The 14,771-nt window shown below is 40.3% G+C and overlaps 2 protein-coding genes across 2 annotated transcripts in view; both read right to left on the reverse strand.

Annotated features, from left to right (window-relative positions):
- ankrd33ba (ankyrin repeat domain 33ba) overlaps positions 1–2,477 on the reverse strand; it is a 14,362-nt gene extending 11,885 nt beyond the window's left edge. Inside the window, exon 1 of the mRNA XM_079361049.1 lies at positions 1,657–2,477. Coding sequence (XP_079217175.1) covers positions 1,657–2,070 — 414 coding nt within the window. The 5' untranslated portion in view covers positions 2,071–2,477. The remainder of the gene's footprint in view (positions 1–1,656) is intronic.
- Positions 2,478–9,613: 7,136 nt separating this feature from the next.
- Positions 9,614–14,707, reverse strand: ropn1l (rhophilin associated tail protein 1-like). The gene is made up of 6 exons (XM_079361339.1): positions 14,607–14,707; positions 13,729–13,860; positions 12,888–13,011; positions 11,909–12,070; positions 11,139–11,314; positions 9,614–9,774 (listed from the first exon to the last, which is right to left on the reverse strand). Exons 1-6 carry the CDS (start codon positions 14,687–14,689, stop codon positions 9,720–9,722), a joined length of 732 nt encoding a protein of 243 aa, XP_079217465.1. The 5' UTR covers positions 14,690–14,707; the 3' UTR covers positions 9,614–9,719.
- Positions 14,708–14,771: the final 64 nt, after the last annotated feature.

A 14,771-nucleotide genomic window follows, 5' to 3' on the forward strand; every position in this document is an offset into this window, starting at 1 on the left:
AAGAAAGAATGAGGAAGAGTTGGTTAGAGACAGACAAAATAATAGAAGAGAAAAAGAGAGATGGGGCAGCCTGAAGCTCCAGGACACAAATGTATGTAAGCTCAGTATGAAACAAGAAACACTTGGTTGAAGTGAATGAATTCAACACATTCTCTTTCACTGCAACAAAGTTGCCTGAGGCCAGGGCTCGGCACTCCAAATCTCTCTACTAAAACTCTGTAATTGGCAATGTAAGAAAACTTCAGTGACGTTCCATCTGGCTGCTCGATTATGGCTAAACTCATAATCAGGATTATTTGGATAGGTAGAGAGATTATTAAACACAATTTCACATTAATTATGAAATCTTTATCACAAGCATGGGGGGGAGATACAAATCATAATATCTCATAATAAACAAATACAAATATCGCCTAGTCCTAAATTGTTCCATAGGTATCTCTAAAGTGGCATTTTGGTAATAAAGAGTGAACAAATTGTTCAATTTAAAACTAACCTAACACAATAAAGGGATTTCATCTCACCCGTGCCTCTATTGCCAGCAAACTCTATTGCAGACATGTCCAAATTAAAAAAAGGAGTCTACATTTGACCAATATAGATTTATCCTCTAGCCCTGGGCTGAAGTTCTTTGGCAGGAGTGTACCAATAGACAAGGTGGAAAAAACCCCGCTTAATCCAGAATCAACACATTGAGTTTGGATTTGTACAACATGATTACACATTGCTATGATATGAGTGCATACTAAAGACTACTATTGAGGAAAGGTGAAGTATTCCCGTTGTGCTTTTAACTGTACAGTTTGAGTCATTACAAAATGACTGTTTAACGCACAATAATGCTGTGTTCTCGCTGGAAGATTATGTGTTTACCTACTGCCTCCAACAAGTTCAACTGAAATCCAAAAGAAGAAAATGCAGTCAGATCCTCGCTCATAAACACATTAATGTTCATGCTGGACCACACACACACGCTCTCTCTCTTTTAAACAAACAAACACCCAAAAGACTGTGCACACTGGTAAAGGTATGAGATTTAAGTGTTTTAACAGAGCTTGAGGTTGTTCGCTCTTTTAAATCTAAAGTCAGTCCCCACACCAAGAGATCCATACGTGTACAGTTTTGAATATGATTCGAGATAAAAGCGTGAGCCCTTTTGAAAAATAGTCCAAATAAATGATAAAACCACAGGTAGCAACAAGTTTCTGAATGTGCATTTAAAAGCAGTTACTGCAAGTATTGGCTGAATGTTGGATATGTCAACTGATAATGACTGATGCATTGTTGAAATCAAGAGAAAGGAGGTCTTTTCTCAACGTACTGATGTTATGAAGTTTTCATAAGGCCAGCCAGCCAGCATGGCCTCTATGAAGCGCAGGTCTAGGCTTGTTGCACATAATGATAGGAAGGTGACAAGAGCTGTCTCACAGAAGAGTACTTACAGGATACAAGACTTTTGACAACCCACAGGCTTCTACTATTTGATGTAAAAAAATAAATCATATAATGCATTGTTTATCCACAATACTACTCTGTTTCAAAATACAAGCAAGTGTTCCACTGTGTTGTTTACAACAGTGGTCTGAAGGTGGACTTCTGAAAGTCTACTTCAAAGTTAACACAAAGTGCCCTCAGTCATCATTATTTGCATCCTACCCTGTTATTCCTGTCCTTCTCGTGAACCTCCTCCTCCGTCACCCCATGACGTATCATGATCCGGACGATCGCCGCGTTGTTGCTGCAACATGCTTGGAAAAAAGTGAGCGGCTCCGGGCTGTCCGGAGACGGGGTGCGCTCCGAGTCCGCGAACACATCATCAGGCGGGTAGAAGGAGTCGTCCGACGCGATGCTTCGACTGTCATCCAAGTCCTCGAAGTCAACTTCTTCGAACTCATCGTCCCCGTCCTCCCCTTCGTCGTCCTCTTCACCGTCCTCCTCGCATGAGCCCAGGTAGTCCTCGTCCGAGTTGAACTCAGCTATAGTCGGGGGAACTTTTTGCTGCTGATGGAGCTGTTTGACTCGGCCAGGCAAAGCGCCTCCTCCATCCCTGTCGTCCGTTATAAGCACCATCTAACCCCCTGGTCTTGGGCACAGTCCTCGGGGTAGAGCGCACACATGGGACTGAGTGTCTCTCCAGACAAGAACTGTCGCTAAAGAAGTCTCTTAAACAGCAGTTTAAATGACGCAAACGTATTTATCTGTTCTCAGACAATTTACAAGATTGTTGCGCGCGTAGTTGCCCATCAGTCATCCTCGCAGTGTTGGTGGCAAATCACCCCATCTGGTCCGTGAACGTCCCACTAAGTGTTGATCTGACGTGGCGCGCTCCCAAAACGAAACCACGTTGAGTTGTGTTGACGGTGTTTCCCTTCAAGTCCGAATGAATGAAAATAAGTCGGTTATTGCAAATGGCTCCGTGGATCTGAAACAGAAAGTTAAACTGCTGCGCACACGGCCGTCCAATGTAGGGCGGAGAGAGAGAGACAGCAGCATGTTAACCCACAGTCCCCTAATCCGATTAGATGGGACTGGGACCTCTCTCTCTCTCTCTCTCTCTCTCTCTCTCTCTCTCTCTCTCTCTCTCTCTCTCTCACCCTCTGCCTATCTGTCTGAGGGGAGATTAATTCGACTCTCTGTCAGAATAGGGTATGCATACTTTTCCGAGTTTGTTCAGTTATACATTATTAGTTTGATTCGAATGTTGCTTCAAGATTCAACCAATATTGATAAGTATATTAAAGGAAGCAAGTAGCCTCGACTATTTTCAGATTTCAAAATAAAAGTAGTAAAGGACCGTTTTTTATTCTGTGACTCATTTCCTCTTCTGAATAAATTGGCCTAGGTTGGCCTACAACAACAAACGTCAAAGGTTCGCCTTTAACTGCAATGATTTGATTAGTTAATTAGATAACCCAAGAAACCGTTTTTGGTTTTGAGAAATTGTTATATTTACACGTCTTTCCTCCACGTTTCAGTGGTTTCACACATTTGTGAAAATAGAATTACCTCATGCCTCTGGCCTTTTTGATGAAGAAAAAACCTTGTGTTGGGAAAAAGCACTTGATGGATGACAGCTGAGAGGGGAAACCCAGCATTTCAGTGTCACCCTGCCTGTTTTGAGTCATATCAAGACTCTTTCATTCATAAGCAAACTAACTTGTGAATTATCAGGTGTATGCCACTTAAATAATGTGCAAAGATTGAAACAAATAGGCTCATGAGACAAAATTGATGTGATATCATGTATTTTACACTTCATATAGCATTCATTTTGGTCAGCCGCAACCATCTCTTGCCTTCATTTTTTTTGCCACTAGACACTATAGACAATACAGACAAATACATAGACCTTCATTACTTGGTGCTGATTCTTTAATGATTGCAGATGTGGTTCTTATAAGGGGGAGTAGTCCAAATATGTTAAGACGGAGCGAAGAGCAAAAGCTTTTACACATTTGACCTTAACTTAAACCTCTGTGTCCCTTTTTAAAGTTACACAATGGGCCTATATTTTTTATGCCTGGTTTTCACTTTTCACAGAACTACAAACAGGGTAACATGAGAGGAGACAATGACTAGTTTCTGTGTAAAATGTATAAACATAGATAATTGTAACTTAAAGAACCATGGCAGACGTAGTTAGAAGATTTTTTTTTCTCTGAGTAATTAATAACATGAGTTTGCTGACAGCACCTGCTGTGGAAAAAACCAAGTGCATAACAGTCCCAGTGTGTGCCCATTATTATTATACCTTTAGTTACCCCCAGCTGAGAGCTGTGCTCTCCTGTGGCTCTTCCATCTCTATGGTGTCTGTTTGCTGCTGTGTCGGTGAGAGCCAGCGTTCCCTCTCAGAGATAAATGTCTGCCAAAAGTTTCACTGGTTGAATCACAGACAAAATCACAGAAGAAAGCGATGCCAAAAACAAACAACACATCATTGTTTTGAATTAGAATTACGTAAAAAAAAAAAAAAAGGTTGCACAGATTTTGAACACAATTTTAGATTTTGATAGAAGACTTTGTGCATTACCTCTTCACTGTACAGTATGTGCAGTATTGTACTGCTCACAATTGTATTTTTGTATGTGCAAGTTTTAGGAAGTTATGATACAAACATGTTGGGAAACAGTGCACTTGTTTCTATCATTGTTTTGTTTATCATACACCTTTATCAGTTCAGTTTCGGGAAATAAGACTGCCATTAAATATAGGATTCTATGTAAATTAAGTTGACCAAAATGTTTTTGTTTATAAACTCCTCTGTGTATACAACCAAAACATTTGTTATTTAAATGACATAAATCCTATTCTCAAAGTCCTCAACATGGGAAATTGTAATAGGCACATTACAAGTACCCTGACTTTGAGTACGACTTTACTGTAAACAACATAGCTATGTTTGCCTTTTGTATCTCTTATTACTCCTGATTCTACTTGTTCTTTCAATATCAAGACAGCTGTATGAACTCAAGTAAACCACGACTGTTTCACACTCTACCTTGGGTGGGTGGGCTACATGCAGCCTTGGCTGTAATTATTTATACTGATTAATAGGACCAGCAGTTCACAGGATGAGGACTCTTCAGGTACACTAGATTTTTCACATGCAGGTTCATTTGAGGTCTGAGGCCAGGGCAGCTGGAGGGAATATTGTAGTTCATTCAAGGACACTTCAGGAGCGCAGGGCTGATATGAGGACCTGGTACAAGATCACCTTCCCATGTGTCCTATGTAATCATTACGTTGTCATGTAAAAAAAACCAAACAGATTTGTTTTGTTCCCTTTGATGTAAATGCAGATTCACCCTCTGTGAAGTCATCATGTGTTACTTTAACATGCCGTAAATAGCACAACATCCGCACCACCATCATTTTCAGAGTCAATATCATTATCTAAGTCGAAAAAAATAGAAATCTACCGGACAGATAATCTCAACGAACGTAAGTGTGTGTGCGTGCATGTGTGTTTGTGTCATGTAATGATGAGGTTTGTACTCAATCCCTGATCCATTGTAATTTGAGGACCATTTAAACTACTACCTTGTGAACACACTTAGGGCACTCCATAACTGTTGTTTTTAACCCACAACCTGTTTGGCCTTTTAAGGCTGTGTCATTTGGCTAAACGTTTGTGTTGACACAATATGTTGTTGAATGGGTCCAACGTAATGGAAAAGCAAATGTATTGATTCAAGCTGTTTGAAGAGTTAGTCAAGGGGAGGGCGTATCTATTGTGAAGCAAAAAAGTATGTTATGCTTATTAGTCTCACAGTAGCAATCTCCTCTAGTAGCTTTACTACGCTTGTTGCAAGAGGGACTGGAGGTCTACATACTGTTCACTTTTACAGTTTAGCTTGCTATAAACGCAGTCAAAGTCATGAGGACATGCTGCATTAGCTAAGCATACAACAGACTACACATTTAAAGTCATACACACACATTTTCTTTTAAGCAACAGCAAGAAAAAACACCTTTTACATTATGAGGACCCTATACCTAACATACATTTTAATTAGTGCCTGGTAGATAATTATTGGAAAGCTTACATGTAGTTACTTAAAAATAGTAGCAAAGGGGTACATTGGTGGTTGCTTTAAATACATCATGTCTATCAGCAAAGATGACAAAAGCAGCCAAATGGTCCATAAACTATGACTAATTGTTCTGTGTGAGGTATAGCAGATTTAAAAGGCTTTTTACTTTCGTACATTTCTCTAACCACGACCCTTCTCAGTGGAGCTCACACGTCTGAATCTTAGATTCACCTAAAGAACATGTGTGAGTAGACAAACTAATGCTGTCCTACTCTCTCGTTCAGTCATTCATCTGTTCCACCTTAAACCACAAACGGCCTAAACACCCCGACACACGTTGGCCTCGTTGGTTTAACTGAAGCAGGAGTAGCATACAAAGATCTCCTGTGAGTCTCTTCTTGACACAAGTACCGCGCTGTGTAGGTTTGAATATGTGTGTGATGGTAAAGTGCAACTGTTTATGTCAGGGTTTTTAATGGGGGTGCTTGTGCTGAAGAGGATTTGCTTGAAAATGTTTGTTTTTTTCCCCCTTTACTGTAAACCCTTAATGTCCTGATTATTAATAGCTTGATTATAAACTCTTCATATCATTGCTTAATCAGCTAATGAGGCAGGGACAGACAACACAGTCTATTCAGAAGCTCAGGATTACACTCCATGCGTCGACACAGAGAAAGATGGTGCTGCCAGTTGAGAAAAAGAAACTCGATTGTCCACAAGATGTAATTTACTAATTTTAATCAGCGAGCAATGGCCCTTAATTAAGCTCTTTTTGTCATGTGTATTCATGTGTGTAAGATCAACTCCCACATACAGCCAGACACATTTAATTTATGGATCCCGAGTTTATTTTTGCATGTGTTCTTAAACCCTGCATACAAATGTCTTTCATAATAAATACATACAAGGATAATACATGATTAAACGATCTGTGTGGTAATGTAAGTCCAGGTCTTCCCACAGAAAAAAACAAATGATTACACTCTTCCATATCAATACACACACAACCTTGCTTGTAAATGACTCAGAATGGTGAAGCCACTGTGGAGGTGTCTTCAAAATGTAGCTCCTCTAATGGCTGCGGGTCACTGGCAACATGGAAAAAGATTTTTTATTTTTTTTCCATCTGTAAAAAAAAACTCCTCCGACTTCTCCAGAAGTAATGATGTTCACAAAATGTTCTGGTCTTCATGAATTTGTCATTTCTATCTTGATCTTTAATCGGCTTGTGCGTGTCACAGTGAGGATTACGAGATCATTGTTCCATGAAGAAGATAATTAGACTTAAAAGGAAAGATGCTAAAGTGGCTTGATATACAGGTTGCTTTCACAAGCAGCCTTCGAGGTTTGTGCTTGTTCATCCTGCCTCCGCGTTAAGAATGTGAAGGGGCGATAACCCAGATCCAGGCTTGAATATCTTTCTTTGGAAAAGTATGGGTTCTGTCCATAACATCACAACTCTCTCCGGGGCACGCCGGCACTCGGTACATAATGAACTCAAAAACAGATCTGTTGGGATTTAATTCATCTTTCAACAAAAAACCTTTAGCTCTTTCTTATTCAGCCCTCCGTGCTGGCAAACTTCGATGACTCAGGAGGGGGGGTTGAGTCCATATCATCTAGATAGATGAAGTCCAGAGGTTTTATCATCCCATGCTGACGCTCCCTGGAAATAATATATAATTTTAGAAATGTACAGTGTTCAATAAAGTTATTGTTGGGACGAATACACGTCAATCTAATCAGCGACAACACATTCTAAAGTAGTTATTTAATTTAAAAGTCACATATTATGCATCGTGCTTTTTACCATGATTTAGTGACGTTCACATGTGTCGCTAGACTGTTGACAAAACCAACCAATAATGAGAAAAGTCCACCCTCCCATCTCTTGCCTGCACCACTTTTCAGAAAATGTGTGCTCAAATAAGCTGGTTTTGGAGATGATCTGTTTGTGATGTCACAAAGGGCAGTAACAGCTCCCCGAGGTGGGAGATGTAGTCTGAGCCTGCCTTCCTTAGAGGAACAGTAAACAATAGGGCACGGAGCAAGAGAGCAAAGGGCCACATCCCATTGCAGAGAGGGGCGTGGTTATGCACAGCTCACTTGCATGCAATGTTAAAGACAGAGAAACAGGCTGTTCTGTTCAGGGCTTGGGGGTTCATAGGCATGATATTATATTATTAATTACAGGATCAGAAACTTCACAGAATTGATTTGGGGACCTCTGAGACTGATTTCAACTTGTTGAAAAGGAGGATAATATGTGACCTTTAAAAATAAAAAACACAAAACACTATAAACACATTTCAACAGGGCAGCAGTGAAGACCGTTTTGATGTTATTTGCAATAAAGTATGAATCAATCTCTCCCTCATCCTTACCCTGAAGTCTGTTACACAACAAACGCTAAAAAGGAGCCTTTGTGTCCACTCTCTTCTCCTGTCTCTTTCGCACTGCTCTGCTAGATCTGTCGTGTCCCTGGAGATGCCATGTTATGAGGAAAGCTTGAAGAAATAGTAACAGTTGTGCAACAAGGTCCACCCTGGAGCTGAGATTCCTAAACCACTGACATCTTTGCAATGACATCATGTCCCTCCCAATTTCCTGTATCGCAAAACAATGGAGCACAGTGATCCCAAGCTGAACTGTAAGATCCAGTCTACAGGAGACTACACATACAATGCTCCCCAACATCCTTTTATTAGGATGGGTCTACACATGTTTTGTAAAGAACATGTCACTTTTAGAACATTGTTAAAGTTGATTCAGATGATTGGAGGAGAAAAAGAGATCTGAGGGGGAAATACTATATTTATTATATTTCATATAAGCGTAGATTAAACGTGCACTTATTTAGGGCCTTGCTAATCCACATTGTCATACGTCAAAAGCGATTGTTCTGTAATGGAATTGATGCAAAAAAGTGTGTTTTCAAAGTTAATGTTAAAAGTTAATGAGTAGAAACTAATCTTTATTATAACAGTTTTACACCCCACCTAAATGTCAATCTCAATTTCCTGTATTCCAGTTCAGTTTCTGTCACTGAGCAGATTCAAATCAAGGCAGCAGTATTTTCCACATGTTATATAACAAAGTTCAACTGTGTAGTTCATAGAGAGATTTCTGTGTTAAGCCCTGACAAAATTCCTTTTCTGCTGTGTCATACGGGTGATCCCACACTTATCAAGATATCAGCGGTTCTATCTGTCCTTCAATCCCCTTTGACTCAGTCATAGCCGCAACCCTGCAAGGGGTAGGCTTAAGTTTGTGTGTGTGTGTGTGTGTTTGTGTGTGTGTGCCTGCGCTGCAAATTCCCTCTGATCCTGTTTCCTGTCCTGCCAGACGCAATACACAAGAAAATGACACAACCACAAGTGTGTGTGTGTGTGTGTGCGTGCGTGTACATGTGCGTTAAGCAGGAAAACATGTTTATAATAAAAAGGTTCCATTTTGTGCCTGTTTAAGATGATGTCCTGTCCCCGTGTTAATATGGAATTGAATGAGAAGGATACGGCGAGACTGACTGGTAGATTTGATGCTTTTGTGTGTGTGTGTGCGTGTTGGTGTCTACCTCAGCGATTTCTTGGCCCTTGCTTGTGATTTTGTGCTTTCTGACAAGTGTAATAAACCTGTCTGAGTGGGCATTTGTAAATGCCCGTTTACAATATTGCACGGAGGAGTGAATTGAACACAGAGGGATTGTCAGTCTAAACACGAGCTAAAAGTCACGCTCTTCTGCCCTCACAGCTTATCACCTAACCTCTCCTCTGTTCTTCTGCTCGGGGAAAATGAATCCACCCACTGAGAGGCCAAATGAGGTGAGTCCACAAGCTGATATGACTGTGTCTGCATGTATGATAAATGTACTATGGTTAACATAGACATTAGGGAACAGGCAACAAAAAGCATACACATACACACCTGAACGTCTGTGGAAAGCAGCTTTGTGCCTCTCTTGTTGCTCATTAAAAGATTCTAACCTTACTGAAAGTAGCAGCCTTGTTCACTGTCGTTTGACTCACTGTGCCTGATGCTTACAATTAATGGGAACGATTTCTAGTTAATGAACAAACCGCTGTGATTGAAAAGGCATTGGTGGGCCAATTTATTAATTGAACACGGTTGTTTTGGTACTTCTTTCCCTTCCTTCCTGCCTTCCACTTTCCTGCGCGTCTCCTTCCCTCACTTCCTGCCGATGTAGAAGTTGGAAACCTGAATCATGCCGTTCTGCTTGTTGCTGTCGGGCGAAGAAACCAGTGCAGAGTGCTCAGCAAAAAAGGAATTTGAAGCACAGAGAATATCACTATCTTACAGCATCATGTGAGGCCAGGGGAAGTGGCTTAACTCCTAAACTGTCTGTGCCTTTAAGCCTATACCAACATTGACTGACAGGAAAGTTGGGCCAGTAGAGCTAAAGCAGTGCTGAGGACATCCAGAGTCAGCACTGAAGAATACAGATAGGTAGCATTCCTTTGGCTTAAAATTGTGGTTGGTGCATTTCTTTGCATTTTAAGTGTAGTAAAACAGTCCCTTAGAGTGTTTCTCAATCCTGGACTCACTGCCCTGCATGTTGTATTTGTTTCCATTTTTCAACACACCTGATTCAAATGATCAGCTCATCAAGAAGCCTGATAATGACCAATTCACTTCAATCAGCTGTGTTGAAAGAGGGAAACCTCTACAGCACTGAAATATAAAAAAAAAAAAGTGAGACCCCAGACATGTAGACATCCTGACAGATTAACAGTTCAGTGTGTGGTGTGCAAACGAGACGACCGACTCAGCACATCACACCACACACAACTATCCACTACCAACACGCTTTATGTCGTGTTTAAAAGGACACCTTGTAAAACACACATGCTCAACAAATCAACAAGTTGCTTCTGAACTTAGGGTCAGCCGTCCTCGGTGTTCTCTGATCTTAAATATTGAACACGTACAATATTTACAATTTCAAATCGGATCGGATTGAGATCATTCTTAACACACCTCACACCACAGGAGAATCTGTCAAGATAATGTTTGGGTCCATCAGATAGTCGGGCGTGGATCTCCAGGGCCAGGATTGAGAAACGCTGGCTTAACGAGAAAACTGCGGGTAGTTTTGAAAGTAAAGAATCCCACAGAGAATCTGCTGTGGAGTGGATCGCTGCTAATTAAAGGCTGTAGAATGTATACAGAAGATGACATGATCGTGTGTGCTCAAATTTTGACTCAATCAAACTTTTGGTGACTAAGTATCTCTCTCAAGAGTCAGAATGGCGAAAAATAAGGTTCATATCCTCATAAAGTAAAAATAAAAAGCAGCTGCACTTGAAGATATTATAACTTCGATGAGTGACAAAACTAATTGAAAATAAAGAAGGGATTCAGGGTGAATGTAACTGGAGATAAAGATACAGTAAACTAATTAAAGTTAGACAAAATATAAGACTGTTTCTAAAGTGACAGGGTGACATCTTTGTTCTTAATGTTATGAAACCAGACATTATATTCAGAGCCTAAAGAAACCAGCTTATTCTACAATGGAGGCATTGTATCTATATGCATACTGACAGCTATTAACCTGAGGATTGGAACACGTAAAACAACACCTACACTGGAACCTGCAGGCTGCTGAGGAAGTTGTCAATGTGGTGCTGTGGTATGTCTCCATCCAAGTGTGCCAAGTAGGTGTAGAGTTTGATGAAGGTGGTGAAAGGGATTCTAGCAGCACCACCTTCCTCATCCTCCGTCAGGATCTCACAGGCATACTTTAGAGCACTCATGAGGGTCTGAGAAGTTTGGGAGAGAAAAAAAACAGAGGGGCAGACAGTAGACACAAAATATACATAATCAGTCATTCAGCGATCAAGGACATTTGAGCGTCACAAGCAGATACTGCAAATACACTAAAGTGCATACACACGAGTGAAGCTCACAGGAACAAAAAGGGCCCAAACAAAAGAAGATCGTGACTGCCCTCATGTGGTTAAAGTGTCGTAAAACCTCATACAGAAAGGACAAATTCCAATCAACTGACACTGAAGAGATCATGTTAATGCTTAACTTTATTTGCTTTTGTAGATTCGAAGTCATCTGCAAAGTTATCCGTGCTTACACAAGTTCTCTTTAATCTCTCTTCTGCTCTATCCGCAACTTTGAAGCAAAATCATAGGCTCAATAGGACTGCAAAGACTCAAGTAGTCAGAGAAGGATTTATTCAGTCATAGCCTGGGGACCATGTTGGATGTCTGGATCACGGGTGTCTGGATGAAGTCGAAATACTAGTAGACTAGACAGTTAATAAACAGTAAAGGCTCACACTGTGCTGGGCTGAACCATACAGGTTTAAGGGCTCTAAGTGGTGTTAGCATGTAACATCTCACCCCTCCAAGAGTATTGCAGCACAGGGAAAAAAACTCCATCCAGTCAATGTCTGAGGTAAAGCCCCCCAGCATCAGAAGGTTCTCAAGCTGCTCCATGGGAAGACACAGTCCCTGCCACCTCTTCCGCAGCTCCTCCTTGACGCATGTATTCTTATGAGACAGCTGAGATTGGATGGGTGAGGAGAAATGGAGGTGGTTCATAAGTTTTAAGTTTACAATATGGCTGTTAAAAATATACATGAGAAATTCATCTGCATTATATTTCCTCCCAGCACGCGTGGAATCCTGCGATGCAGAAAATGACCAGTTTATCAGCAAGCTTATGGTGTAATACCCTGGAAACAATATCTACACGGCAAAGATGAATAATGAATAACACATGAATAATAAGAGTCAGAGAAACAGGCTGGTATCATATGAAAGCTACATATTTATGTGTTAATGTCAAATTTTCTAAAAAATTATTTTGTTGCCAAAAATTTAGCAGATAAAACAAATCCAAAGCTAACAGATCAAATGTAAAATAACTGTGTGCCTGTATTAACTAGTAGCACTGCAACGCAGATAGAGCGGTCTAGTCTAAGACTGTTGGCCTTTGAGGATTCATGTTTCAGTTCTTTTAATGACTCCACTACACCAGGAGGCAGAGGTGAGATAAAGTAGGTTTGAAATAATATATTATTTTAATGATCCACATGGGCAAACAGCAACATTGCAAAATGCAGAGGCTCACATAAAGAATGTGAGTGTAAGCAAATGTGAATATTAAGTTTAATGCAACTATTAATTAAACTAATAAAAAAAAGCCCACATAGTAAGCATTTAGAGATTATTACCCGTGCACATTACAAACTATGAGATACATTTAATATACTGGTTTACACTGCAATGATCTCAAATACAGGTTAAAGTCAAATAAAATGGAGTCAACTAGGACATGGTCGGTTCTTTAAGCTATGCTCTTGCGATGAGAAAGTACCTGTTTATGCAGAGTTTTAAGTAGACCTGGAGTCAGTCCAGTATCTGTCTTCTGGGTTGCAACGTTCATCTCCAGCCTGTCCTTGACAGGCAGGCACTCATTTTTTGACAGCGCATTGAAGTATCTGTAAGAAAACACACACACATGATTAACATATTCTAGAGTGCTTAGCTTTACCCTGCATGTCCCCCATCTTTACGGTTTCAAGGCATGACAATCAAGACAGAGAGATAAAAGCCGACGATGGACTTTGAGGGACGAGTTGGTTATTAGTCCAAGTTCATTTCTGGTGAGAACCACCAGTTGAATAAATCATCATGTGTTTCAGTTGTCCCTGTGTGATGTTAAGTGACATGTTTTTATCCAGTACTAAAGGGCATGCTGTAGCCTATCTTACTTCACAGTTGAAATCATGTTTAAATTTAGAAGTGGGTGGGTGTTTCTTTAACAGCATAGAAACATCTTTTAACCCAGGATACATTTGAAATGTTTTTCTTTCACCATATGGCTCACATTTTTATCTGTTGCTGTAAACACTGCATTGGCCAATAAAATAGCAGATGATGTGACAGTCCTTGGGGGGAGGGGGGGGGGTCTTGATGTATTATAATTATGTCAAGAGCTTTTCTTCTTTTTCCAAAAGTCCTATAGTATAACTGCTGCCACAATAGGAGTGCCCTAGGGATCCAATTACAGTTACAGCAAAGGGCCTGCTTTTTATCCTCTGATACTGTCAGGAGATCTGTTTATAGTTTTGTTTAAGAGAACAAGGTTGAAATGAAACACAAACACATGTATCCCCTACCCTATAGCAGAACAATCGCAGACCACTTCGACTTACGCTGAAGACCACACCAGCAAATCCTTTGGCTGTGTGCGGATGGCTGCCTTGGTGAAGTTTTTGAGGGTGTCTGGCAGCTCAGGAGGGATGTTGATTTGCTGGGCACAATACATAGTGTCTGGAAGAGACATGCTGCAACATAAACATTGCAGTTTAGTTCCACGAGCAGATGAAATGTTACAGATAGCTTATCTTACAGAAAGAAAGATAGCAGCAGCAGCAGCAGCTCCATGATCACTTGAAATTATAGACATTTACAATCATACCCCAAATTCAATCCTAGTTCCCTTGAAATGAGAATTATGGTGTCACATTACTAGTTTGAAAGGCCATGGAAGCAACATATCAGAATTTGAAGTTTTTGTACCAAGCATATCGGCTTCTGTAAATAATTATAGTCTATTTGGTACCAAGTTGTTTCTGCATGACAAAACTAAGTCACTCAACTAAGTCACTCTGGAGGAGTAACACCCCAATGGGTGTTATCAAAACTGTAGTCTTGGGTTAGTATGCCTATAGATAAAATGTTAAACCTAAGAAAGGTCTTAATATAATTGAATTTGGCATCTGCCCCCTGAAAGATTAGTATTGTGGTGTAAGATAATGTTAATCGTTTTTTTTCTGCTCTGCCCTGCTGATTATAGGAAACAAAGCTAAGTATAGCCTACCACGTTTGATACAAGTCACTTGATATTTTAAATGATGCCTCAGGGTAAAAGGTTGAGGAAGCACTTCAGTGTTGAAAAAGCATCTATATGTTGGATTAACTGTGACCAGTCAAATAAAAAGTCAATTTCATCATAATTATGGAATAGCACTTAAGGGTTCATACCTGTCGAACCAGAATAACTTTAAAACAACCTGCATTGTAACAGTACCTGAATAGTCGGGCAATTCGCCGAAAGCTACACCACTTAACGCCAATGTTTATATAAACACTTGTAACGCAACGTCGTCGCATAGCAACGGAGTTCTTCGTTTGTTTCGGTGAGGCCGCGTGAGCTATATTACCGCCCCCCTCTGATTAGGAGTGTCGAAATCAT

Source organism: Symphodus melops, assembly GCF_947650265.1.
Source record: "Symphodus melops genome assembly, chromosome: 14".
Taxonomy (NCBI): domain Eukaryota; kingdom Metazoa; phylum Chordata; class Actinopteri; order Labriformes; family Labridae; genus Symphodus; species Symphodus melops.